This window comes from Myripristis murdjan, chromosome 23 (assembly GCF_902150065.1).
Source record: "Myripristis murdjan chromosome 23, fMyrMur1.1, whole genome shotgun sequence".
Classification (NCBI taxonomy): domain Eukaryota; kingdom Metazoa; phylum Chordata; class Actinopteri; order Holocentriformes; family Holocentridae; genus Myripristis; species Myripristis murdjan.
The window spans coordinates 11,782,099-11,806,108 of NC_044002.1; the positions used below are offsets into that span (position 1 = coordinate 11,782,099).

The window sequence follows — 24,010 nt, forward strand, 5'->3', positions numbered from 1 at the left end:
AGGCATGGCATATTGTGGAATGAAATAATTCAGTTTTGATGCTTTTAGATCGTATGTAGCATTTCATGCATAACATAACTGCTGACTACTTTTAGCCACGTAAACCCACTTTGTAAATACTTGACTAGGATAAGTCTGGTCACATTTGCGTGCCATTTCTGCTGTTAATTTAGCCGAAAGACTGACGATCCATCAACTCTTATAAGCTTGAGACAAAAAGCCAGCCATAATCAAAATGAAATCTAATAGTCATGCACCCTTCTTACAAACACCACGTTTTCAAGCTATAAGAGAATCATACATGTAGTGGAGAGTATTGGTTGAGAAACTGATCTTATTTAATAACAGCAGCCAATGACAGTTGTATAAATCAGTGCACTTATTACAATATAACCACCTATTACAACAATTCATACCCATCTTTACAAAATTACAAGATTTCTATCCATCTGCACTTTCCATGATACACAAGTACAAAAATAAATAGTGTAGACTGACATTACAATACAAGTGCAAAAGTGCTTCCACATTTATTTTATTTTTTTAAAGATGGAGGACAAATCTGTCTCTGAATCCCATTTAAAGATACAAAACATCACTCATTCATTTACGGATCCATGGACATAACAGAACTGGATCAGCTTGAAAACTAACTTTTGTGGCACAAGTAATGTATAATCCACATTACTGAACAGAGGCCTCTAATAGTGGCACAGTAGTGTTGCACTTGATTCCACTTCAGCAAGCAGATCAACAAGAGCGAGGCGACGGAGCGAAGAAGTAGACGGCCAGGAGGATGAGATACACTGCAACGAGAGCAGTACCTGCAGACAAAACAGAGCATTATACACTCATTGGCCACTTTATTAGCTCCACCCGTACAATCTACTGTAGTTCAATGCAACAGCTCTGTCGCAAATTCTACCTTTTAAGAAAGTTTATGTTCAGTTTTTGTTGCCATTGTGGAGAATGTGTGAATTGAATTCTTTTACTATAGACGTTGTAGTTCACAGAGGTCTTATTTTGGACTACATTATATTGAGGTGTTTCTAATTTTTTGTCCTCCGTATTTATATACATGAGGGGGACAATAGAAGAAACACCTCAATAAAATGCAGTCCAGTACCACAGCACCATTAACTATGAGCTCTATGCCAAACAGAACTGAATGATCACCTCTATTACTGTGACAAAGAAAACCAGAGCATAGGCATCAAAAAAGTAAACTTTATGGCAAAACAACTGTATTAGATTATGCAGGTGGACCTAATAAAGTGGCCACAGTACATTTTACCTGCTGATACATCTACATGGTCAGAGTTATCAATGACTGGCCAGACTACATGGCAAGACCACAGACATTATCATCCTCTGCTTGGCAGATCATGAATCTGCATGGTTTGGGTGTTTAAGTGTAGATAATACTGGTTGTAACATCTTTATTCAAACAGCCTGTTTTGATAAAGCTGATTAATATTCTCTATTTATGTCTGTGTGGGGAAATTTTGTTTTAACTGACCCTGAAAATAGTCACATTTTCCATCCATGAAGATATAGTTGACCAGAATGACACTGAAGATGCTCGCCCAGAGATGGATATCACTGAAGACGAGCACAAAGCCCACATCCTGGAAAAGTAATGATTAAACAATTCAATTACAAACAAACAAACAAACAAAAAAAACTTAAACTGCTTTGTTGATGGAAATTTTAACTTACATAGAATGCATTGAAGAGGATGAGCAGGGGGATTTGAATCATGCAGACCTGCACAGCTATACAACTGCCCACTTCAAGACTGACAGCAAACATGTACAAAAGTTAAAAAGGTATTGTAGTGACAAAATTGCTATGTTTCTGCAAGGTAAAAATATCTACAATAATTAATGTATTTATGTGTGTAAGATTTACAATTGTAAACTGTGCATCCACAATTTTTTAAGTATATTATGCAACTTTATTGTGCAAGTATTTACACAGCATTAATCGTCTTACCTCTCATTTACTAAAACGGCAACTACAGCTACAACTGCAATTTAATGGCTCATACTGTACCTAAGGCTGATATTGTTCTGCAGTGCAAACTGGATCCCATTGACAATCTCAGGCAGCTCTGGCACCATGGCCAGCACTGTGACACCAATGAAGTACTGCAGAGGGGAGACAGTGACAGCTTTCAGCACACTGGAACAGACTGGGGGAGACCAGGGTCGAGCCAAATAAAAAGCTTACAAATTAATTGCTGAGCTCAAGTAGTGTTCTACTACAAGTTTTTAAATCTACATTTTTGGCAAAGTGAGGTTACACAAAATACTGAATTTATTTTCTCAGTCCTCTTGTTGTGCACAGTTAGTTTAGTGCACCAAAAGTGCTTATTCTTCCCCTGCTAGTGAGTAATAATTTCGAGTCCAGTTTTGGTGTCATTTTTAATTTCCACTTAATTGAAGGTTTTATGTAGGTCTTACGTGCCAAGATGGTCTTGTGAACCAAAGACTTATAACGCCAAGAGAGTTTTGTCCCTTACAAAGCTAAATGCTTTTGTGAGTACCTGCGAGATGGAGGAATGGGCCACAATAGGCTGGATGTTCTCAGTGGTGAGGTCAGCACAGGCAGCCATCAGCAGCGTGGCAACAATCAGTACTGCCAGAGCCCTCCATCGGGACCAGTGGACTACATGGTGGCCTGCTGGTAGCACACACACACAGTAAGTGGAAAGGCAAGCATTGGCACATATTCAAACTTACCTTACTATTGGAGAAAAGCTTCAACTCACAACAATGCAGAATCCATTCAAATTTCACATTCATTATACACATGCACTTAATCACCCTCACATGCATAAGAATATCTGCATGCACACCAAAGCTACCAAGCATGCACAAATTTACAACTTACCTCACTGCAAGAGAAAGGCCTTCTCTCATTCACATGCATTGACAGAATATGGTAAAAAGCAGGCAACAGGCAAAACTCAAACTTTCCATTTTTGTTGCTTCAAGTACAGCTAATTTTACTCTTGTATGCACCCATCTGTTTCACTAGACACACCTGATGCACCGAAGCTGGTGGAAATAATGCTGGCATTAATGCATGCGTGATCTGCGTGTAGATGACCAACGGGGACCCCAGTACTGGGGTGGCAGGTGCTGGCACCCTCGTGTAGACACTGACCATGTCCATGGCCCCCATGACCATCACTGATGTGAATATCATAGATATGGGAGTGGGTCTTCAGCGTGAAGATGAGGCCTATCAGGTACGCAGCAGGCAGCATCACGGAAATGGTGTACACCAGGGGTCTGGGGATACACAATAAAAAAATAAATAAAATAAAATAAAAAAAAAAAAAAATCAATAAATAATGAATTTGTGAGACACTGACATACTATTTTGCTGCATTTTGTTGAAACAGTTTCTTTAGGAAAGTGTTGCAAAATAAATTTAATGTATCAGCAGTACTTACTCAATATGGGACAGAACCAAATGTGGGTCAGTCTCACTCTGTTAAAATGAAGAACGAAGTGGAAAAATATAGAGGATCATACAGGTGCTCATGGCTGTGGTTTATACATTACATAAGGTTGACACAACAAAAAACAAGAAAATTTCCCCCTCAGTTTGACAGCTGCGTTGCTGCTTGCTATCATCTACAACACACTGCCACTGGAGTCACAAGATTATTTGTGTCTCTCTGACCAGCTGGAAGTCAGTGGGAAGTTGAGTGGAGCAGCCCACCGTGTCGTAGTGACAGTCTTTGCACATGAAGGGGGCGCTGGCGTTGCCCGGGGTGTTGGTGCAGCTCTCACACATCAGGTTACCGTAAGTCTTCGAGAAGAGTGTGGGAGCAAACACACCTGGGGACAATAGTACAGAAGGTACTAGGTAGAGAGATCTAAGAAGCGACTGATACCATAATGCCTCCTGCATTATGGATTAGGAGTGTGTTTGTGTATAAAATGGAGCTGCTGACCATACCTCCTATGGATATGAAGAGCAGGGCTGAGCTCACCCCTGCTGAACGGCTGTTAAACCGCTGCTCCCTGTGCTTGATACCCCCGATGACCATGCAGATACCCTGACAAACAAGGGAGACACACACAAAGTCAACAAGAAGTTACCTATTTCAGATAATAAATAAATTAAATTAATACATATCTGTTCCTCCAAACCACACATACACACTGCATACTGCTGTCAGACACTCACTGGAATGAACAGTATGCACCCCAGCAAGGTCCCAGTGAGTGCAGCTTTGACAATCTCCTCGTAACACTTGCTGCCGGCACGGTGGCCCTGCAGCAGTGCTGTGATGTAGAACGTCATCTCAGTGATGGAGCCAAAGGTCGCATTCACCACAGCTCCCACCGCAAAGTTACTCTGTGCTGAAATGCTGCAGGAATACACATATACAGCAATAGCCAGACCTCTAATCAACTCAAGTGTTATGGCACCAGTAATTCAGAGGCACATGCATAATGAAACAATATCCCTTATACTGGTTTCTGTGATTACACAGCACCAGGAGTGACTACAGTCTGCTTAACACGCTTAACATGTAGTAGTCAAAAATCTTTACCTTGCAATACCCATGCCAATGTAGTAGGAGAGAGGGATGATGGAAGTGATAGCTAGGGCAAAACAGGTTTCTGCGCTAAAGTAACGGTGTCCTCTGTCTGTGTAGCCGATGACCAAAGTGACCAACACCAAGGGAAGAAGGTCTAACGGGACACAGACTTAAGGACAACAGTGCAATCGATACTGATTTACAGACACTGAACACAGTGACAATTTATCTGCAACACAATGTTTGGAAAGAGGATAATGCTGTATTACTCAAGCAGGATGGCTACATGACTTCAGCCATCTGCCTGCTGTTTTTTTGTTTGTTTGTTTTTTTAATTGAAAAGACTATGTGGGTTTGCCTGACTCCTGCTGGTCATTGTAGAAGGTGCCACTGCCTGCACGCTTGTCCCTGAAACTCCTGCAGACAATGGTGTCATTTAGGACAAGAGGCATTTACTAAAACAGGTTTCTAATTTCTGTTGTACCCATCCATTTTTTGAGCCATAGGCTGACAGAACACACTTACCCCACAACTCTACCATGATTCATTCTGAGTATTTAACAATGAATGCATGAATGCCATGGTTTCTGAGGGTGTCACAGCTGAGCCTAGTAGATTAGAGCTAGAGCCTCTTTAAAGCCCTTTGTCTACCAGTCTGCACTTCCTTAACCACAGAAAAGGATACTGAGAGCAAAGATGTTGATTCCCTGGACAGTGTATTTGTAGTAGTATACATTGAAAGCTCGATAACAGCACAGGAGGACCTTTGTCTCATATCCACGGGTCTGCAAAAGAGAACAAACTTAACACCTTGGAATTATAAGGTTCTGTGTTTTGAGATACTGAGCTTCGAAGATCAAGTATCCCATATAGCAAGAAACAAGTCTAAAAAACGCATAAAATCCACACACGAAACACCACACATTAATAAGCTGTCACAGAATAAATATATCTGAATAATTCAATTCTGACAAATGTCAGACAGTCTTATTTCAAAGCTTATTTCACTTGCCTCAAACACAATTATATACATATATACGCACACACAAATATACAAGGCAAATTAAATGGTGAGGTTTAAGTAAGAGAAGCAAATTAAAAAAAAAAAAAAGTTGCAGTAGATACTTAAGTTAGATTGGCTTCTTCTAGAACAATTCACCACAAACTGCAATAGGAAACTAGAGTGCCTTCAATGACAGTAATAAGTGGTGTACTGCTGAAAGAGTCCTTCAGTTATACACTACACAGCCTGCAACAATCAGTAAGAGGGTTATCACAAGGTGACCATGTAAAAAGTTCAGTGTTGGTTTAACAAGTGCAGTATTTCTTTTGCCCAGAAATCTACTAACCACTGGCATTACAGGGCATAGCCACATACCTTATCCGGTGTCTGGATGTGGATGTCCTCTGGTGCCATGAGGAGGATGGTGCCCAGGATGCGAGCATTCATCTTGGCCACAGGGATGGTGAAGACCAGGAGCCATGAGATCACGCAGACCAGGGAGTGGACCACAACCAGCACAGGGTAGCCTAGGAGCAGCCACACATAGGTGCTGAAGCGACACTGTATGGAAGGAAATGTGAAAAGGCTGACTCAGGCAAAGCCTTGAAAAAAAGAAGTAAAAAAGAAAGAAAAGCTTAGGCCATGAGGGTAGTGACACAGATGCAGGCCATCTGCCTCCTACACAGGATGGACTGGATCAACATACCACAATATTTACAGGCTGTACATCTCTTTAGTAATAATCAATCTTTGCAGTTGTGTAATTCATTTTTTAGGATAGGTGAATATTTCAGAACATGTTGTATGACTAAGGTTCATCATTGTAATTTATCAGCACTTCTATTTTTTTCCCCATCTAAATACTTTCGCATGCCTACTTTCTATGTGAATTATATGCATGACCCAACACAGGTAATGCTAGGCACACGTAGGAAACAGCACTAGTCACTTTAGCACCAAATTTGCTGTTGACTCAATTCCAGTTGGTTGCATGTAACCTATATGCTATGGTATTTTGCCAGCTGACAGGGTCCAATGCTACCAAGACAGAGCTGAAGTCACTAAGTGAATGAAGCGGTTCAGATTTCCTCACCCAGTGGGAACGTTTTTTTGGTCGGACTTCTGGTTCAGGGGTCTCGATGGGGACAGGCGAAGACACCAATATGGGGGCAGAGTCCTTAACCCTGGTGAGATCCTTGCTGTCCTCAGTGTCTGTCTCCTCAGGGATTGCCTCACAGTTTGGAGATTTCACACATGTCCTCATTACATCACTGGCCTGACCGCAGCAGGGGTCAGACGAGAGACAAGAGATAGTATTCCAATGAGTATTACAATTGACAGTGTACACAGGATATAGTAGCTCCATAGAGCTATGTACACACACAGGAATACACAGGATGTTCTGAACGTTACATCCCTAATTACCGCAGGTATCTGAGGACATGAAAAACAAGCTGAAAAGACATTAGATACTATGTGTTATTCGATATATCATTACCTTCTCTATCGACTTTCCAAATGGCCAAATGAAGAAACAAGTCATTCTCCAACACAGTTTCCCTGGAAAAAGAAAAAAGTTATCAGATTTCCCAGTTCAGGGGCACATATAACACTTTTGAATTGTGCAGGTTTTTTTTAAAGAATGCCTACCATAAGGAGCACCACAGATTGTGAAAAACATCACGGGACAAATCAAAAAGTAGATTAGAGAGATCCACCAGCCAAATAAAAACACATAAACGATGTTTCCAAAGGTGATAACGGAGCCTGAAAAAGAGAAGAAATGGTACAAGCAAATGCATTTGGCCCATCATCCAGCTGTGGTAAAGAGGACCCTGAGACCTTAACCTTTAAAAATTAAAAACAAGGACATTCTATTATTTGGACAAATATTAGGTCTACACTTTCTGGCAACTTCCTTTCAAACTGAATTGAAGTGAAATAAATTAAAATGAGGCAAAGAAACAGACCTGCCTGCGGTTTCACAGTGGACAGATCCGAGTAGAGCTCTTTGACAATGTCTGACCGATCCTGAATGGGCCTCTCTGTCACATTTCCCTTCCACTTTCTGAAGCCAAACTTAAGAAAATAAACGGCGTCAGTTATGCATCACCAAGAAAAATGAACACACACACAATATCATCTTATTCCATGAAAATCTTTGAGCTGGAGATAACTGTTGTCAGAACATTTAAAGATTAGTGAATGCACCATGTACAAATTGTAAGGCTGTTTCCATGGGGTTAAATGCTACTCATCCATCATGCTAAGCTAGTAGTGACCAACAAACCAAATCTGTTCAGTTTTTTAGCAAAATAAATGCCTACTGTGCTTGACATGGCTCACCTTGTAGTTGTTTGCCTCCCTGTTGGCCTCCACCTCATTCTCTGCTCTAATCGTGGTTTTGGTGGTGCCATCGTGCCAAACCTCCTCTCCATACCGTAATGGAGTAGACCGGCATGAGGGGCCACACTGCCCTCCTGTGTAGAAACTACTTTAAGAAAACTGTGTCACATGATAGAGGGGCAAACCCAGTAACCTACAGCCTACAGATGAGCTTCCATGGACCTAATTCAATAGCTTTTATTATCCCAATGACTTGATGATCCCCGTCACCATCCTTTCTTCTAACACCTGAGCCATTTTCCCCACACACAGGGGTTATTGGTCTTCATTTTCTTCCTGTATTTCTGGATAACTGCTTACCTGTCCATGTTAAACTTTCTCATTAAGCCTTTATCTTGTCTCTTTAGAGCTCAAAATAAGTCTTGTTTTTACTTCTAGAGCCAAATATGTTTCTGTCAAGTGAAAATGTAAACTTAGGTGTTTGGGAAGTCAATACTCAATGACTTATTTTACAGTTTATAATGATATGAATCTATTGTATGTAACACTATCAAGAGAGATTTGACTTTGAGGACAGCTGGCTGTGTGTGGCCTCACCTCTATGAACAGCAATGAGGCATTTTGGTGTATAGTGGCAGAAGTGGTGGGAAGCATCCGGGGAGGGGGTCTCAGCCACAGCCAGGTCTGGGTGGTGATGGCCAGGACAGATTCTTTCATTATGGGACGCTCGCCGCAGAAACTGGTGAGGCTGCTCAGGATCTGCATGGCTCTCTGATGACAGGAATGTTAAAGAGAACAGAGCTCCTTTGATGGGGAATAAATGGCATCCAAATTACAGTTATGAAGGTGCATTATGTACACATAAATCAGATTTACTGCCCAACAGCGTGAAATGACCATAGCATATCTGCAGAGGCAAGGCTTGAAAGGGTTGTTGATCAATACTATTGATTCAACGATGACTTCACCTGGTGCTAAGATTTTGGTCTCTCAGAACTCACTTTTCAGGATGTACTGTTTTTCCACTCTCACCTTCCATTTCCAGCTGCTGAATTAAGGTGACATCCACAAGATTTTTTTTTTTTTTTAAAGCCGTTATAAAAAAAAGCGACTGAATCCAACCCAATCCAGAAACTGCATGTGACGAATTTAATGATGACACTATAAGCAAGGTGTGACTTTCTGAAACAAGCGAACTTTGCTGACCCAGCAGGGTGGTCACACTTGCTGGACCAGGGCACTGGAGCTATCCCATGGAAATGTGTGTGACTAACAAAAAACTCCTGACAGTCATGCAATATGCTCCCATATTCTTCACTGTCAACCAGACATCAGGCCTGCTCTGTTGTGCCATGTCTGATCGCATTATCAACAGATTACAACAGTGGATTTCACAACTTCACGGACTGCACTGTTTTCTTTAGTTTTAAAAAACTAAAGTATGCTGGTGTTAAGTGGACCAAGGTATATTACATGTTGCAGGTGCGGATCTCACAAAACCATCATCATCCTCTGACTAAAGCTTGACAAGGTAAAATGGAATCAAAAAAAAAAAAAAAAAAAAAAAAAATTAAAGCAGTGGATAGTATTCAACCCAACTCCAACAGAGACCATAAGATTTTATTCAGAAGACAAAGATTTTCCATGAGGTTTTTGAGAAGCTTTTACAAGATTTACTGAAACTTTATGAAAACCTCGGAGACGATTCTCATACGACTTCCATCAATTTGGCTCTATACACACTCTTATTTCAGGCTAGAAACGGTCAGTCAGCTCTACTCCACAGGTGAACAACATGGATATATTGAGTTCTAACCTGAATATAACAAATATGTTGGACTTTAACGCCATTTTTTAAATATTTTGTCCGATTGATTTTGAACTCACTCATGTAGCGCGGAGGTAAAGTCCTGTTGACTGAAGTAGAGCAGCCTCCCAACGCAGGTGATTTGGATGAAGCATGATTAAACCCAATTAACTGCAGAGTTAATATTTAAACAAACGTGTAGACAAATGTCCACCTCTGTCAACCCTAAGGAAAGTGCCTAAGTGAGAACATACATTTTCATTGAGGTTTTTCACAGAGGCAAATAAAAACGGTTAAGAAAAAGAGGAAAAACTCGTGGAGGACATGAAGGAAAAACAGTCCATAGTTTAATATTTTCGTCTCACCTGAATTGTCCACCGTTGACCTTCTCCGCAGGGTCTCCGCATCTCCTGGGGTCTTTCTGTGGGACATGTCTGTATCTGTCCGCCGCTGCCGCCTGTCCTGCTCCCCCGGCGCCTCCTGCTCTCATCCCGGTTATAAAGTCCACCAATCACCCGCTGCTGGGAGCTCCCTGTGGAATGCTGGGAGATGGCTGTGGAAAACCACCTACTTTTATCTGCCGTGGAAATATTATATTATGAGCCTATTAGTTACACCTAGAGTGTCCTTAAGGCTCATGTGTACTCTCACTCTTTTTTCCCCATCTTTTTTTCAGGTGCAGTTTCAGGTTTCATTTTTTAAATTCATATTAAAGAAATAAATTTAAAAAAATAATAATAATGTAATTTTAAATCAACCTTTCATTTCATATTATATTTACATGCCTAATTAAGTAAGTGAATAAATACATGAATGAATTCCTTCATAATCCCTGGGCTAAGTTTGCTGTCACTGTGTATTTTGCATCATTCATTTGTTTAACTGAGTGATATAAAACATTGCTAGATTTATTTTAATCCTTTAACAAAATATAGAGGAACGTAGGCCTACAACTACAAATCATGCAGTGATATCACTGACTGTATATTATACAAAAAGTAGACATATAGACATGACATCTTTTTTCTCATAATGTAGGCTACATTAGAAGGTAAAAAATATGTGCGGTGTTTGAAAAATCAAATGCATAGATTTTGGTAAAAAGTGGTTAAGTGCCACTGGTTATTCATTATAAGTACATTAAGTTCTTGTATCATTCATTCAACCTTTATTTGGCCTTAAAAAAATCAGAGGGAGCCCTCATTTACAGCAATGAGACTATATGTTTACGGCCTGCCATGTTTTGTTATCCAAAAGCTGTAAAACGTGATGGATTTTGTAATATCAGTGAGGTCATGTCATAATGTAAATGAAAATCCTGCATGTATCAGGTAGTCATGGCAAGTGCTGCATCACAATCGTCTTCCTCATGTTTCTCACTGCCCTGTGGCTTACCTCTATAAACTGGGACAGCACGGCTTCAGAGGGTAGAAGAAAACACTGGCGAAAAACTGTACGATTACTTTTATTTACATTTACAAAAGTACAGCTGCACAATAAAAGTGACAGAAATGATTCTTCCAAAGCTGGGAGACAACACAGAAGAAGCCAAATTGGCTTAAAAGGCCAACCATCCATTAATGTGACAGCTTACAAAAACAGAATTTATACCTACTTATTAAGGCATAAAATCAGAGGGGTTTGTTTTCAACCAAACAGAGGTAAACAGTCTTAACAAGGGGGTGCATTTCAAGGTTAAAATGATCTATGAATATCATCTTGTTGAGTGGATATCAGATATAGTGTCTTCTTATGGTGCAAAACTCCAAATATATGAATCACTAAGTCTACAGTGTTCGTTTCATAGCAGTGCTGTACAGCCGGCTTAACGCAGAAGACCAGGTAATGACATAAATAATCCTCTCTCATACACATCGCACATCAATACGTAGGCACTTGCTTAAACTAATCTGCATTGGCTAAGGACTATCACAGTCTACTTCAGCATCATTAGTTCATGGTGTAACATGACATGGTAATACTAGGTGACATTTTGGTTACAGCATAGGTACATTTATAGCGTGATTTTTCATAGCGCAGTTGACTCTTCCCTTTTCTTTATCATCTCAGCATAGAAATCAAGTGATTTGAAATAGAAATCTGTACAAGTGATAACCGATATTGAGATAACTATGGCCAGTCGGTATATACACACATTTAAGAAGTGAGAAATCAAGAGACGGGCATTTTTGCAGAATGGAAACACAAAAAAGTAAAACGGAGAGGACAAAAAGAGACATTTAACCCATTTTAGGGTTACAGTACATCACAGAAAAAAGGCTCACAACTGGACTGAGCAGCACAGAAAACACATATAAAAGCTGAGTTTACCTTAAATATGTACAAAAAGAAAGTAGAAATACTGCTGTAAAAAAATAACCCTTTTCGAAATAATTGTAACATTGGGGAAACGCTACACTAAAATATACAATGAGAACTCATTCAAGGACTGCCATTTCATTCAGTCTATGGAAAAGCTGTTATATATCTTTTTTCTTAAGGTAAATTAAACTAGTTGTTGATTTACTGCACCAGGCAATAGAGTGTATACAAATAATTAGTATGTTTTTTTTTTTTTAACTCAAAAGCCTTAATAACATTACACATTTACTGTAACGAAATCATGTCACATAAAATGAGGGGAGGGGGGCGTAAAAATGCAATCTCTGAAACGTCTACCACTTTGTGTCAACTTTTGTAATATTATTATTAATAGAGCAAAGAAGATGTGGCTAGTACCTCAGGCAAATTGTACACAAACATAATTATTAGTTACACGTTGTGGGAGGAGTGTAACACTTAAAGAAAACAGTACACCCGTGTTGAACAGTACCTGCAAGTTGTCTCCAATATTTATTTTAACTTGCATGGTTTACTACATGGGTGGGCTTTACCACATCAGGACAATTCCTAATTGTCTATGATGTTTGAAATTTTCTGTCAGTGAAATTGTCCAGAGTGGCAATCCCAATCCAGCTGGTACCTAAAGGAGCCTAAAACAATCACTGAAATACCTTGCAAATACTACTTGACTTTTGTTCAAGAGCAGATGGGGTCATTTGGCGATCCATCTGTGACTGTTGTGTAACCTCATCTGACACAAAACAAGTGAGCAAGTTATCTTACAGGGCTCACGCTGTGGCAAACGGGACTGAGAGGATACCTGCCACTTGCCATAATAGAAAAAGGGGCACAGATTAATGTCTTTGTTTCAAGCCATGAAGATTTTAGCTGCCTCGTTTGTTCTGTCATCACGGAGTTGCCTATGAAATTTTACTGGACACATAAAAAGTATAAAAAATATCTTTTTTTTTTTAATCATTCCACTTATTTACAACATGATATTTTTTTTTTCCTTTAGCCTTTCCCTTTTAAGACAAACAAACAAAACAAAACTGACCGGCTTTACTCCATCTTGACCACGGGACACTTGGAAAGGGTGCACCTTAGTAAGAGTTTGAAAGTATCCAGCACTTTTTTCTAGCTTACAGTCTGTGTACCACAAAGCAACACCCAGAACGTACTGTAGCCACGCTCTTAGAAGTCTGAGTCAGCATCCATAAGCTCCGCCTCCATAAGATTGGTCCGGGAGTGGATGGGGCCGAACCCTGCCCTCCGGCCTACTGGTACTCGTGCCACGTGGGCCAACCTCTCTGACACCCCTGCAGTGAGATCCACCTCCCCAGGGTAGCGGGAGGATCTGCTGGGCTGCCAGGAGGGAGCAGATAGGGGGCAACGGGGGCTGAGGCCTAGATCCTCTGGGCGGTCACTGAGGTTGAGCGAGTTGGGGAGCAAGCTGAGCCCATGGTTGCTCTGGTCGCTCTGGTATGGCAGGTAGGGATGCCTCTCCTCACAGGGCAGGGGGTGGGTGGGTCGGAAATCTGGGTAGGACCCCGGCAGGATGTCCTCCTCCAAGTCCTGCCGCTGCCTCTGCTGCTCTCTCAGGTTGGCGACCAGGCTGGGATGGCAGGGCAGTTTGGGCAGACGGGGCACAGAGCTGGGGCCAAACTCACGCTGGCGGTAGCCCTGGTGGTCCACCACCTCCTCCATGGGACGTACCTCCTTCTTCCTCTTCTTCTTCTTCTTTTTCCGCTTGATCATCTCCGGGGAGATCTCAGCCTCTACCATCCACAGCTTGTTCCTCTCCTCTGGGGGAGGCACTAGGAGAAAAGACGGTGAAATGAATACCATGAAAAAAGCTTGTGTTAAATACGTCCTTCTAAGATGGCAGGAAAGGGAAAAATAAAAGGAAGGACAGAAGACAATATATGAGAAAGGAAGGAAGGATGGATAGAAGTAAAGCCACGAAGAGGAAAGGAAAAGGTGATTTTACTCAAGAGATAAACTTGGGAGGTCATAAGATTCATAAAAAGCAAAGCATTTTGTAAAACCCTTCAGCACTCACCTGGTGTGCCTGTGGGGGTAACAGAGATATCCTGAGGCAGGATGGCGCCTCGCCTGGCCACCATCTTCGTCACATGCTGCGCCCAGGCCGACGACATGTCATTGGATGCCTCATTTAAGTCAAAATTGATTCCAGCTACAAAAGAGTAGAGGCAAACCACAAACTCTCCATTTAGAAACATCAAAGAAAAGCTTAAATACAAAAAATACTGTTAACTGCAGCCCTGCGGTGCCATGGTAACACTGAACCGCTCCATGGAAAACAAGCACACCAGCCACAGCAGCCTCACTGCTTATATGACCAGAGGAATCTGTCGTTCACTTCTTAGATACAGACATAACAATTGTCCCTTGCTCTGTAAGCTGCTAGCCACAAAAAAGCATGGAAAATCCATTCAGCCCAATCATGAACACAAAAAGAAAATATTGCACATTGGTTCATGAAAGCAGTAAATTATTACATCAGCAAGCATGACACCATTTTCACCATTTTTAAAAACTATATAATTGAACACCGAAGTAGCTTAACATAGGTGTCAAGTGGAAAAAATCTTATTAGATATGAAAATTTGTAATATCAATATTTGTAATGAATCATTCATCTAAGACTGGCTGCAGCAACAGTTCCTTACCACAGGGTGGAACCACACACACACACACACACACAGACCAGACATGGCATAAACTGTAGCTGAGAATACATTTATGGTTTGTTTGACTCTTTTTAAGCACCAAACTGGTGCTTTTTGCTATATGGGACAATTAAGTGAGTCTCCGCACAAATAGAGAAAAATTAGTGGTCTTTCAAGCAGGTCAAAACGAATGTGATGCACTAACACACTCACCCACTGGGCCGTCATGTGAGACGGTGTGCATGCTGAATGACAGCTCCTTCTCCGGGTCCTTGTGGAGCTCCTTGCGCTTCGAGAAGGCCTTGGCAATCATCTTGCTCTTCTTTAACCTTTTGGGTTCATCGTCACTACGGCCAATAATCCTGGCACAGGAACATGAAGATGAGTGAATACGCGAGGAAGACAAGACAGTGATAATATGAGTGCAGATATTTGAAACTAGGGTTGGTGATTGGCAGGGAACTCACTTTATAAAACCCATCACGATGCATCGCTCACAACATGATACATTGCAATAATCTACAGAATTAACTGAAAATGTATTGCCACAATGTACTCAGCGCACTGCACAGAAAAGGAATTGATAACATCATATTAAAAGAGTATAAATGATATCCATTGATACCGGGCTTGAAAATCAATGCTGTATTGCAAATAATAATATTGCAGTATTCAGCTGTATCAGAGATTTTTTTTTTTTGCACAGCTCTACTATAAAGAGCATCCTGATGTTTTGCTGGTACTCTCCACAAATGGGCCTCTAACATTATAAGAAACCCCTCACACCCCAGAAAACCCCTGCTCACCACATTCCCCTCAGGCAGGCTCAGAACCACACACACACACACACACACACACACACACACACACACACACACACACACACACACACACACACACACACACACACATGCACGCACATTAATATGCAATGACAATAAAGCATATCTTTCTATCTATCTATTTGAATGCATGTATATGAAGAACATAAGAGAGGACATGATTTCAATATTCAGAAAACAAAATTACAGAAATCCAACTATGTTTTGAGACAATCTGGGTCAAATAGTAGCTGAAATAATTTCTAGTTTTTGCTGACACCTTAAGTTATCTAAAACAATCCTAAATACTTTGCAAATGCTATGTGATTGGGACTGCTGGCCTTGATCAGCGAACTCTGTGTCCTCAGAGAGAATAAAGGAACACTTGTCTTTTCAATGGTGCATTAAGTGATAGGTCTGTGTGCAAAATGGTATGTTTCCCACATTGCTATCAGATGCTCAAAACCATATATGGAAGAGGACAAGCTTGCAGCCACAAATACACATACAAGCAATGAAAGAGGTGGAGAGGAAGTTAGAGAAAAAGTCATGCAGAGACTGATGTAAATAAATTCAGCCACAGGAGACAAATAGCAACCAGGCCAAGTGTGGCCATGCTGTGATCTTGTTAAATGCAATCTTCATAATCAGATCTACATAAATCCTGTCAAAATGAAAAAAGATGATGTTCTCTTACTTGCACCAGGTACGTTTCCAGATAAGGATGGTGGCTTTGGTCCACACCCAGGTACTCATAGCGATTCCAGTCCCAAACATGGAGAACAGGTTGATTTTCTCCACCATGAGGCTGGGCCGGTTCTTAATGGCGCATTCAGGGATTGGCTTGTTGGTCTGAGAAGCGATTGTCACATTTGCTTCGCACCTGTTTGAAATATTACAGAGAAGATCAGCCGACGACTGCAGCATGCCATGTTTGCCTCTCACACCCGCTTGTCATGTAACCGAGGTGCACTGAAATGCTGGGTTTTTGGAATAAGTAAGTCTTTTACTTGTCAGGGCAGGAAGGTGGTTTACATTTCTGAGGTGAAATTAATTCCGAGCCAGCCAGTGTCAACACTGTGGGGAAATAGAGCTGCATTCACTGCTGCAGCTGAGTGGTTAAGCAGTGGTTTGGAGGCTCAACAGCATCAGTTTGTGGATTTCTGTGTACTTGATAGTGAAGGGTAAACCAAAGAGATAGTTGTAATTTATGTTCTTAGGTATAAATTAGAAGTAAAGCAGACAGGTGTAGACTTTTTATAAGATATAATTGCGTGTGCATTTGCATGTGCATGTGAATCGGTTCAGGCTGGATAGGAGTAAAAGCTTTACCACCTTACTGTAAAATAACGGGAGGTTTCTGACACCTTTAGGAAGTGTATTATATTTAAAGCCTACATACATTTAACTCTGTGGCACTGAGTTATTTGTTTGGGTAACATAAAATCGTATTAGAAAAAAATGTCAAAACTTACAGCACGTATTCTCTGAAGCTCCTCTCCCATTCGGCCTGGTTGAAGAAGTCATAGAAGTGGCAGCCGAAGGTGATGAAGACAAAGCCAAAAGCTAGGAATCCAAATATACCTGGTAAGGAGACACAAAATTAAAAGGTGAGTCAGAAATTCCAGACACCTCACTCTCAATCATACAGAAAGGAGAAAATGCTGTATGATAGGTAGAAATCAAGCAAACACAGGACAAGCTCTACACCCTAAAATGTACTAGTTGAACACTGAACTGAAGTTTGCCTTGGGTCTCAAACCTTATCTTGACCAGGATGGTTTTGCAGGTCCGTTTATCCAGGTCACACATCCAGTTCACACAGATGGTCAAACATTATTTCAGGTTCAATATTCCCGTCTGCAAGAATTATAATTAACAGATAATAATAACATACCAAGTCTTAGCATTGTCTCGTTGATTTTGCTGGCAGCTTTCTCACTCAAAAGTCCTGGATGGTTACTCTTGATGGAAAACAAAGTCATGACCCCTAAAAAGAGAAATAAACATAGACATGTTACTGTGGCTGATACAGAGGATGGACATTGAAATAGCATGTAGTTTACAGTCAAATGATTCAATTCAGAATCAGTTCTCTGAATTTAAGACGATGATCACCAAAGCACTGGACTTGCAGGTATAACACCCACTTACTGAGTGAAACAGCATGTCACTGGTTTCCAGATGAAAGGTACTCACCTCGAATGAGGAAGTAGCCACCCACAACAAGCACCACTCCAATGGGTGCCAGCACAAAGCCAGCGCGGTATCGGTAGTTTTTGTAGCCCACAAAACAGATCCCACTCACCGAGTCTCCATCCACCTGTGGGGTATCGCACAGACACAACACATGAGAAACTATCAAGCTGATCAGCAAATGGAAGACAGCAGGAAAGACTGTGTTAAAGTGTGTATTCATTCGTTCACATTTGCTTCAAGTGTAGGTGAGTGAAGCTTCAATTTCCACACACACCTCAGCGATAGCCAGAATGGCCACTGTGAGGATGAAGGGGATGGACCAGGTGACCATGTGGAAGTAGGAGGTTCGGCCAGACAGGGGTTGGTGGGTGGTGCCCAGAGCCTTGAAGGACGTGTGCCAGGCGTAGGTAAGCATGACGAACCAGATCACGCCCGACATCAGGGAGTAGTACACAATGATGAAGATGGTGACACATGACAGCGTCTCTGAAGACCTGCAGAGGATGAAAGGCCATAAAGAGGGCTTTTTTTAAAAAGGGTAGCTAAAAGCTGCCTCTGTTCATTTCTAAAGGGATGACACCATGTCCTGCTTTTGTCTGACTTTATTCTCATTCCTAAGCACATGCCTAACCAACAAAGAGAGGGAGTTACTGCTGAGAGAAATCTGTTCTTTTTTAATAGAGATATGCTGCAGTAAATGTTAAATGTGATTAATAATGTGATTTAAGTCATCTTGAATTGAATTTGAATTTGAAATGGGCTGAACTGAAAATGAGGGAAAAGGGAAAGGAAGGAAGGAAGGAAGGAAGGAAGGAAGGAAGGAGGTAAGGAACAAAGAACGGATGGATTTATATTCCAAAATTAGCATTGAATCAATGACTAGATAAACAGAGATGCATAAAGTAACCTAGTTATTTCTGCTTCACTGAATGATGCAGGCAGTGATAAAAAAAAATCTGTAAACTTTCTAAAACCAACCGAACCAAATGGAATCCAATCTAATCTTTCACTGATCCGTTGAAACTCGTCACTTACGAGGGCTCCCCAAGTCGCATGGTGTTGTCGCTCTTGCACACGATCTCCTTGCGCGCTCCATCGAGAAACTGGGCCAGCCAGCCAATACTGCCCACGAAGAAACAGGCGTTGATGTAGAAGAGAATGACAGCCGGGTAGCGATTGGAGTTCTTCCAGTCGGCAAGAAACGTGGCCTGTAACAGGGGAGATGATGAAGTCAAAAAAGGAATAAAAAGATAAGGGCCCATAATAGGTCCATGGGGCACTCCTAAACAGGAGGGGAAATTCTATGTATCCACCTACCTGCCTCAGGAAGTAATTACCTGAGGCAGTTCCTGCCACTAAAATATCAATATTTGTTAAGTACAGAGTTCAAAATAGCCACAATTATGTTTAATGCTGATTTTTTCTGTTATGAATATTGTCATTTTATCAGAGTATGTGTCTTTTGAATTTAAGACTGTTAAAGATTAGGCCGCAACAAAATACTTAAGTGTAAAAGAGACATTGCCTTCATGCCTAAATATTTAAATCAGCTGACATTCTGACCTAACCAAACAAATGTTAGCCAACTGAGTGTTACGTCCAACAGTGAACATGTGGAATTATGGGTACTAAAAGGCTCACCAGAGTGAAGAAGGTGCACAGGAGAGTTATGGAGCCAAAGTAGGCGATGTAGGCATGCATATCATTATGCTCCTCCTCAGTGAACAGAGGATTGTCACACTGGATGCCACAGCCCTCCACGTCCTTGTACCAGCTCGACTGGATGTCCGTCTTCACCAAGGGGGCCTCACACTGGCCAGACGTGTTGAACCGCAGCTTCTGCACCTCGTTCTGTGGAGGACGGGATCAGATGTATGTGCTTATAATGACGCTTGGCTCATCAGGCAACACAGAACTCAGTTTATATAACAGTACCAGCTGAAAGATGCTTTGGTAGTAATGCAGACTACTGAATTTAAACTCTCCTTTCAAGATAAATGCATGCATCATTACTTGACAATTACACATACTCTAAAAACCAAAATTAAGAATCTATTGCAGATCTGTTTTTGTGTATCGTGACCTAAAATCAGAAACAAAAAAGAAAAACAGAGTATTATGGTCTTGTCTCTTTTGGCGAGTCCTTCTGTACAAAAAAAAAGAAAAAAAGAAAAATTAACTTTATGCAGCAGGATGGCTTAGTGATTAGAAGGAACCATAAACCCTGCTGAAGTGTCCTTTGTCCTTTAGCAAGACACTTGCCACCAGATTCATAAACCGTGGTTCCTAAAATATCACATGACATTACATCAAACAGTACACAACAAATCATGTCAGTGCATACCGAGCAGCCCATGGGGAATTTGCTCTTGTCCTCACACTTGAGGAAGTTGGGCCAGCCTCTCTCCTGGTCAACGATGCTACATGGGCGACGTGTGGCCGCACACAGACTCTGGCTGGGCAGCTCCACTCGCCCGTTCTCACATTTGGGCATATAGACAGCACACAGCAAGGGCTGGATGACTGACCAGCAGCGAGGAGCGTTCCGCAGACCTGGAAAGTACAAACAGTTAGTTTAATATCCTGACACACACAAATGAGCAATCAGACATGGGCAACAAGACAGATTTATCAGTAATGATGACAGTCATCATCATGTAATGAGCTCACAAACCTGGAAAGTTGAATCAGAGTTTCATATTTTGATATATAAGAAGAACACATAGCGTATCAGTTTGGTGATTATTATAATATGATGACTGATTACCAGCATTGTCCATAATTTAATGTTATGGAGATGGGGATGACAGCTGCAAAGCCAAGGAATATTTTTTATGATGGTTATGGTGAAAAAAAAATAGGACTAGTTATACTGGGGAACAAAACTCTCTACACTGACAAACTGGGGAACAGACCTGATAGAGGTGGATTTTCTGAAATGTCCATACTCATGAGGATTTTACTGGTAATACACCAGACTATTTGGGGGGAAATCTAGAAAATGGGACAAAAAGTTTCATAGCAGAAAGAGGTCCCCACTGTATGTCATTCAATGCTAAGGCAATTCAGTCCCTTAGCATTGCCCATTAAAGCTGCATAAAAAGTTTTGTGTACTGTATAGTTGACCACTGGGTGGGACCAGGGGGTTCCCAAGCAAAAAGAAATTGAATGTTATTTCATAATGACCCGTGGTACATTTTGTTCTCTCCATTGCTGTTATTTTATCAGCAGTGGCAATTTCTTAACTAAATCTTACATAAAAAATCTTCTGACTTGAGGTACCTTAGCTATCAAATGGAGATCTGTGGCCGAACCCTACTCTGAGAGTCCTTGACTGTAATGACACCTCTGATTCAATGAACTGCTGCCTGACAGGACAGGCCATTAATGAGTGCATATGCATGTAAAAGAACTCTGACTTAACACCTAACACCTTTATTAGTGAGACACTTCTATTGCTGCAAGTTAGCACCTGTGAGTGACTCCTATTGTCATCTTTAATGGCTTTTAACCTCTGTTTCCTGCTCAGGCTCCCCTCCCACACACCTGACAGCACCTGGGACCTCTCAACCAAGTGCCCCAATCTGCTGCAATCATTGGCAGTCCATTGTTATGTCAATTATCTTCATTATCACAAGGAGCAAAATAAACAATCAATAAGAAATATTTCTATAGTGGAATATATATATTTGTCAACTTTTAGGACGAAATTTTGCTTAATATCTATGCACATTTAAAAGTGAGAGTGTTTTTATTACTATTTGACTATGAAATAAATAAATAAATAAATAAATAAATAAATAAAAACCAATAGTGAGTTCATTGCTGTTATGCTATGTGACATTTCTTTCCTGTGGTATTACTATAATATCCCTGTTCCTGTAGTGTATACGTGGTACTTAATTTATAGAGAGCATTTTGCACTTGACTGTATGCTCCCAAGTTACCACTCTAATATCACTGTAATATCCCGATAGAGGCTTAAAGTGTGTCCTGTGATGGTGTATAGTGAATTTATAGTGACCTTACTGTACTTCATGGAATTATTTATCTCCTGTGGTTTCACTACAATATTCCTGTTGGGATTTATCCTGTCTCTGTGCTTATTGAAGAATATTTCTATGCGATTGTAGTGTGGTTTAGTATTACTATAAAGGACTAGATAAAATGTGATAAAAACATCTTTTAGCCTGTAGTTTAACCCGTTAAAGCTTACCAGACCACATGGTCAGCTTCTCAAAAGCCTCCTCTTGGGTGCTCGAGTCCTCGGCCAGGATCAGAGATGTGTGTGTGTAGGGTAAAGGCGATCCCAGACATGTGTTGTATTTTAGCACTTCGCAAGTCGTCGTCTTCTTGCAGATATCATTGAATATGGTCCCGTTTGGAGACAGCACCGCCTCGGTGACCATGATCCAGGCGGCCCAGACGCAAAGCATCCCGTTAACTCCAACAATAGGGCTCCTGCTCTGGGAGGACATCTTGGGAGAGAGATTGAACTGTGCAACTTGGTGCCAAAAAAGATACTTTGTATTCTAGCGCTTCAAAATCCAGCTATCCAAGAAACGCACGGAGGAAGTTCTCTTCATTTGGTTCCAAATACCTTTGCAAATCCGGCATGGTCAGGGGGAAGTTTTGGGGCTTTTTCGAAGTTTTCACGCAGTCCTCCCAAACTTTTTTACTTTGCACTTCTTGTCCGTTCCTGGATGGATCGCTCTGAATCCCTTCATTATCCACACTGCAGCGGCTCCAAACCGTATTCAGATAAAACAAACACTGATCATCAACTTGCAGCCATACAAAGTATTCCTTTGAAGCGCTTAAGCTGGGTATAATAAAGAAATCAGGCCGGGAAAGTTACAGATTCGCCCTCCCCCCACCTCCAAAAACTTGCGATGAAAAAGTCTGGATCTCTGTAATAGGATCTCTAGCTGAGATGCGCCACCCCCTTTCTCCACAGCCCCCTTTCTGCTTGCAGAGAAAAAGATGATAAATTATACTGTATCTCTCTACGTGTCCCAAAAAGCGTTTTTCTTCAGAGATCCCAGGTTGAGTTTCTGACGAAGGCTTTTAGAGTCTCTGTTTTGTTCCTCTCACTTGCAGATTCATGTCTGCTTGTTTTTTATGGCTCTGGTATGCACATGGTGGGGGAGAGCCAGGGCAACAAAACCTCCCCTCCCATCCCCCTCTTCAAGTGGAAGAATGTGCCTTATAGTAGGGTTTCCCAAAGTTCCTCATATCCAGGACCCCAAGACAGATATGTGATAAGACTTAGTCCCCCACCTGAAAGGATACATGTTGATACATATGACTTGATACTTTCCTCTAGGCATTAATACAAATTTTAACAAGTTGTCCTTTAGGGGGTCTGAATCATAAATTGACAACACACTATCAACACCATTTTGCCTCCACAATCTGTTACATGCTGTCTTTGAATGCAACATAACATCATAAAGAAACCTGCCAGTGAAATTAATAGAGCCAAATTTGAGGAAGAGTGTGTCCCCATAATTAAGGTTATAAGGGAATAGACAGGGAATAGCATCCACTTTTTATTTGCAGAGCAGAGTGCACACTCCTTTTGAGGTTGACATGAATCTTAAAAAAAGACATTGTGAACATCATGCAGAGTCATAATAATTTGGTCTATGCCAAGTAAGAATGGTGATGAAGTGGTGAAGAAAACACATTAATGCTTTTCAGAAATGCAAAATTAATTCTGTGTATATTGGTGGTTGTTTGCCTGATGATAATCACCATTGCAGGCCATAGTTTATCCACTTTGAATTTACAGCTACATCATTGGGAATGTTCCAGGCTTCAGCAGTGATTGTGTAAGGCTATGGCATTGCATGAAGTTTTAAAAATGCATCACATATTTACGCAACAATTGTGGTAGATGTTGGTTTGAGTGTGTTAAGTGTATTTGTAGTTTGTGTGTGTGCGTGTGCTGTGTACAGTTAATAACTCAAATACTACATTAAATCAGTTTCCTTTGGGACATTCATAATGGGTATGGACTTCCTCTCCCCTGCTTAAGGTGGCTTCAGGAATATTTTACTGCAGCATAACTATTAACACAGACAATAACATACATGCAGCACAAAAATAAAACAGTCAAATTATTTTCTGTTTATGCAAATTTTAATCATGTAAGCGATATCAAAATACTGGATCACCATATGAAACATTTCAAACATGTTTACTCCCCCCGCGGTGCTGTTGTTGTTAAAT

General features: G+C 41.0%; 2 protein-coding genes and 1 long non-coding RNA gene across 6 annotated transcripts; 1 reads left to right on the forward strand and 2 right to left on the reverse strand.

Moving 5' to 3' along the window:
* Positions 1-316: 316 nt before the first annotated feature.
* On the reverse strand, positions 317-10,265 carry cax1 (cation/H+ exchanger protein 1). Of its 4 annotated transcripts, none has more exons than XM_030045350.1 (20): positions 10,086-10,265; positions 8,511-8,684; positions 7,914-8,047; positions 7,538-7,646; positions 7,218-7,334; positions 7,066-7,127; positions 6,661-6,843; positions 5,943-6,128; positions 5,250-5,349; positions 4,577-4,718; positions 4,207-4,390; positions 3,976-4,075; positions 3,736-3,854; positions 3,464-3,501; positions 3,049-3,299; positions 2,549-2,682; positions 2,056-2,150; positions 1,720-1,798; positions 1,520-1,628; positions 317-824 (listed from the first exon to the last, which is right to left on the reverse strand). In XM_030045350.1, exons 1-20 carry the CDS (start codon positions 10,150-10,152, stop codon positions 751-753), a joined length of 2,457 nt encoding a protein of 818 aa, XP_029901210.1. In that variant the 5' UTR covers positions 10,153-10,265; the 3' UTR covers positions 317-750. The 4 variants fall into 4 exon arrangements, with proteins under 4 accessions (XP_029901210.1, XP_029901209.1, XP_029901212.1 ...); XM_030045349.1 differs by having other exon boundaries at positions 2,549-2,685; XM_030045352.1 differs by having other exon boundaries at positions 3,172-3,299; positions 10,086-10,264.
* Positions 10,266-11,169: 904 nt separating this feature from the next.
* On the reverse strand, positions 11,170-22,868 carry smo (smoothened, frizzled class receptor). The gene is made up of 12 exons (XM_030046227.1): positions 21,993-22,868; positions 20,121-20,329; positions 19,418-19,627; positions 18,812-18,984; positions 18,051-18,270; positions 17,777-17,900; positions 17,475-17,567; positions 17,053-17,161; positions 16,275-16,460; positions 14,970-15,118; positions 14,126-14,260; positions 11,170-13,880 (listed from the first exon to the last, which is right to left on the reverse strand). Exons 1-12 carry the CDS (start codon positions 22,252-22,254, stop codon positions 13,258-13,260), a joined length of 2,493 nt encoding a protein of 830 aa, XP_029902087.1. The 5' UTR covers positions 22,255-22,868; the 3' UTR covers positions 11,170-13,257.
* On the forward strand, positions 16,483-21,425 carry LOC115355435 (uncharacterized). Its single transcript, XR_003927882.1, has 4 exons — positions 16,483-16,574; positions 17,071-17,164; positions 18,017-18,183; positions 21,306-21,425. It is a non-coding gene; the product is annotated as an uncharacterized LOC115355435 (long non-coding RNA).
* Positions 22,869-24,010: the final 1,142 nt, after the last annotated feature.

Bases quoted from the DNA above. Each gene is read 5' to 3' on its own strand.
- smo (XM_030046227.1), bottom strand. From the start codon at position 22,254: ATGTCCTCCCAGAGCAGGAGCCCTATTGTTGGAGTTAACGGGATGCTT. The intron at 19,628-20,120 runs GTATGCACTGAC...CGTCCTCCACAG, and splicing joins AATTCCCCATGGGCTGCTCG to AACGAGGTGCAGAAGCTGCG. The intron at 17,162-17,474 runs GTATGTTATTAT...TCTCCTTACCAG, and splicing joins CGAGACAATGCTAAGACTTG to GTATATTTGGATTCCTAGCT.
- cax1 (XM_030045349.1), bottom strand. From the start codon at position 10,152: ATGTCCCACAGAAAGACCCCAGGAGATGCGGAGACCCTGCGGAGAAGG. The intron at 7,128-7,217 runs GTAGGCATTCTT...TTCTTTTTCCAG, and splicing joins AATCTGTGGTGCTCCTTATG to GGAAACTGTGTTGGAGAATG. The intron at 2,686-3,048 runs GTGTGTCTAGTG...GTGTGCTACCAG, and splicing joins CACCAGCTTCGGTGCATCAG to CAGGCCACCATGTAGTCCAC.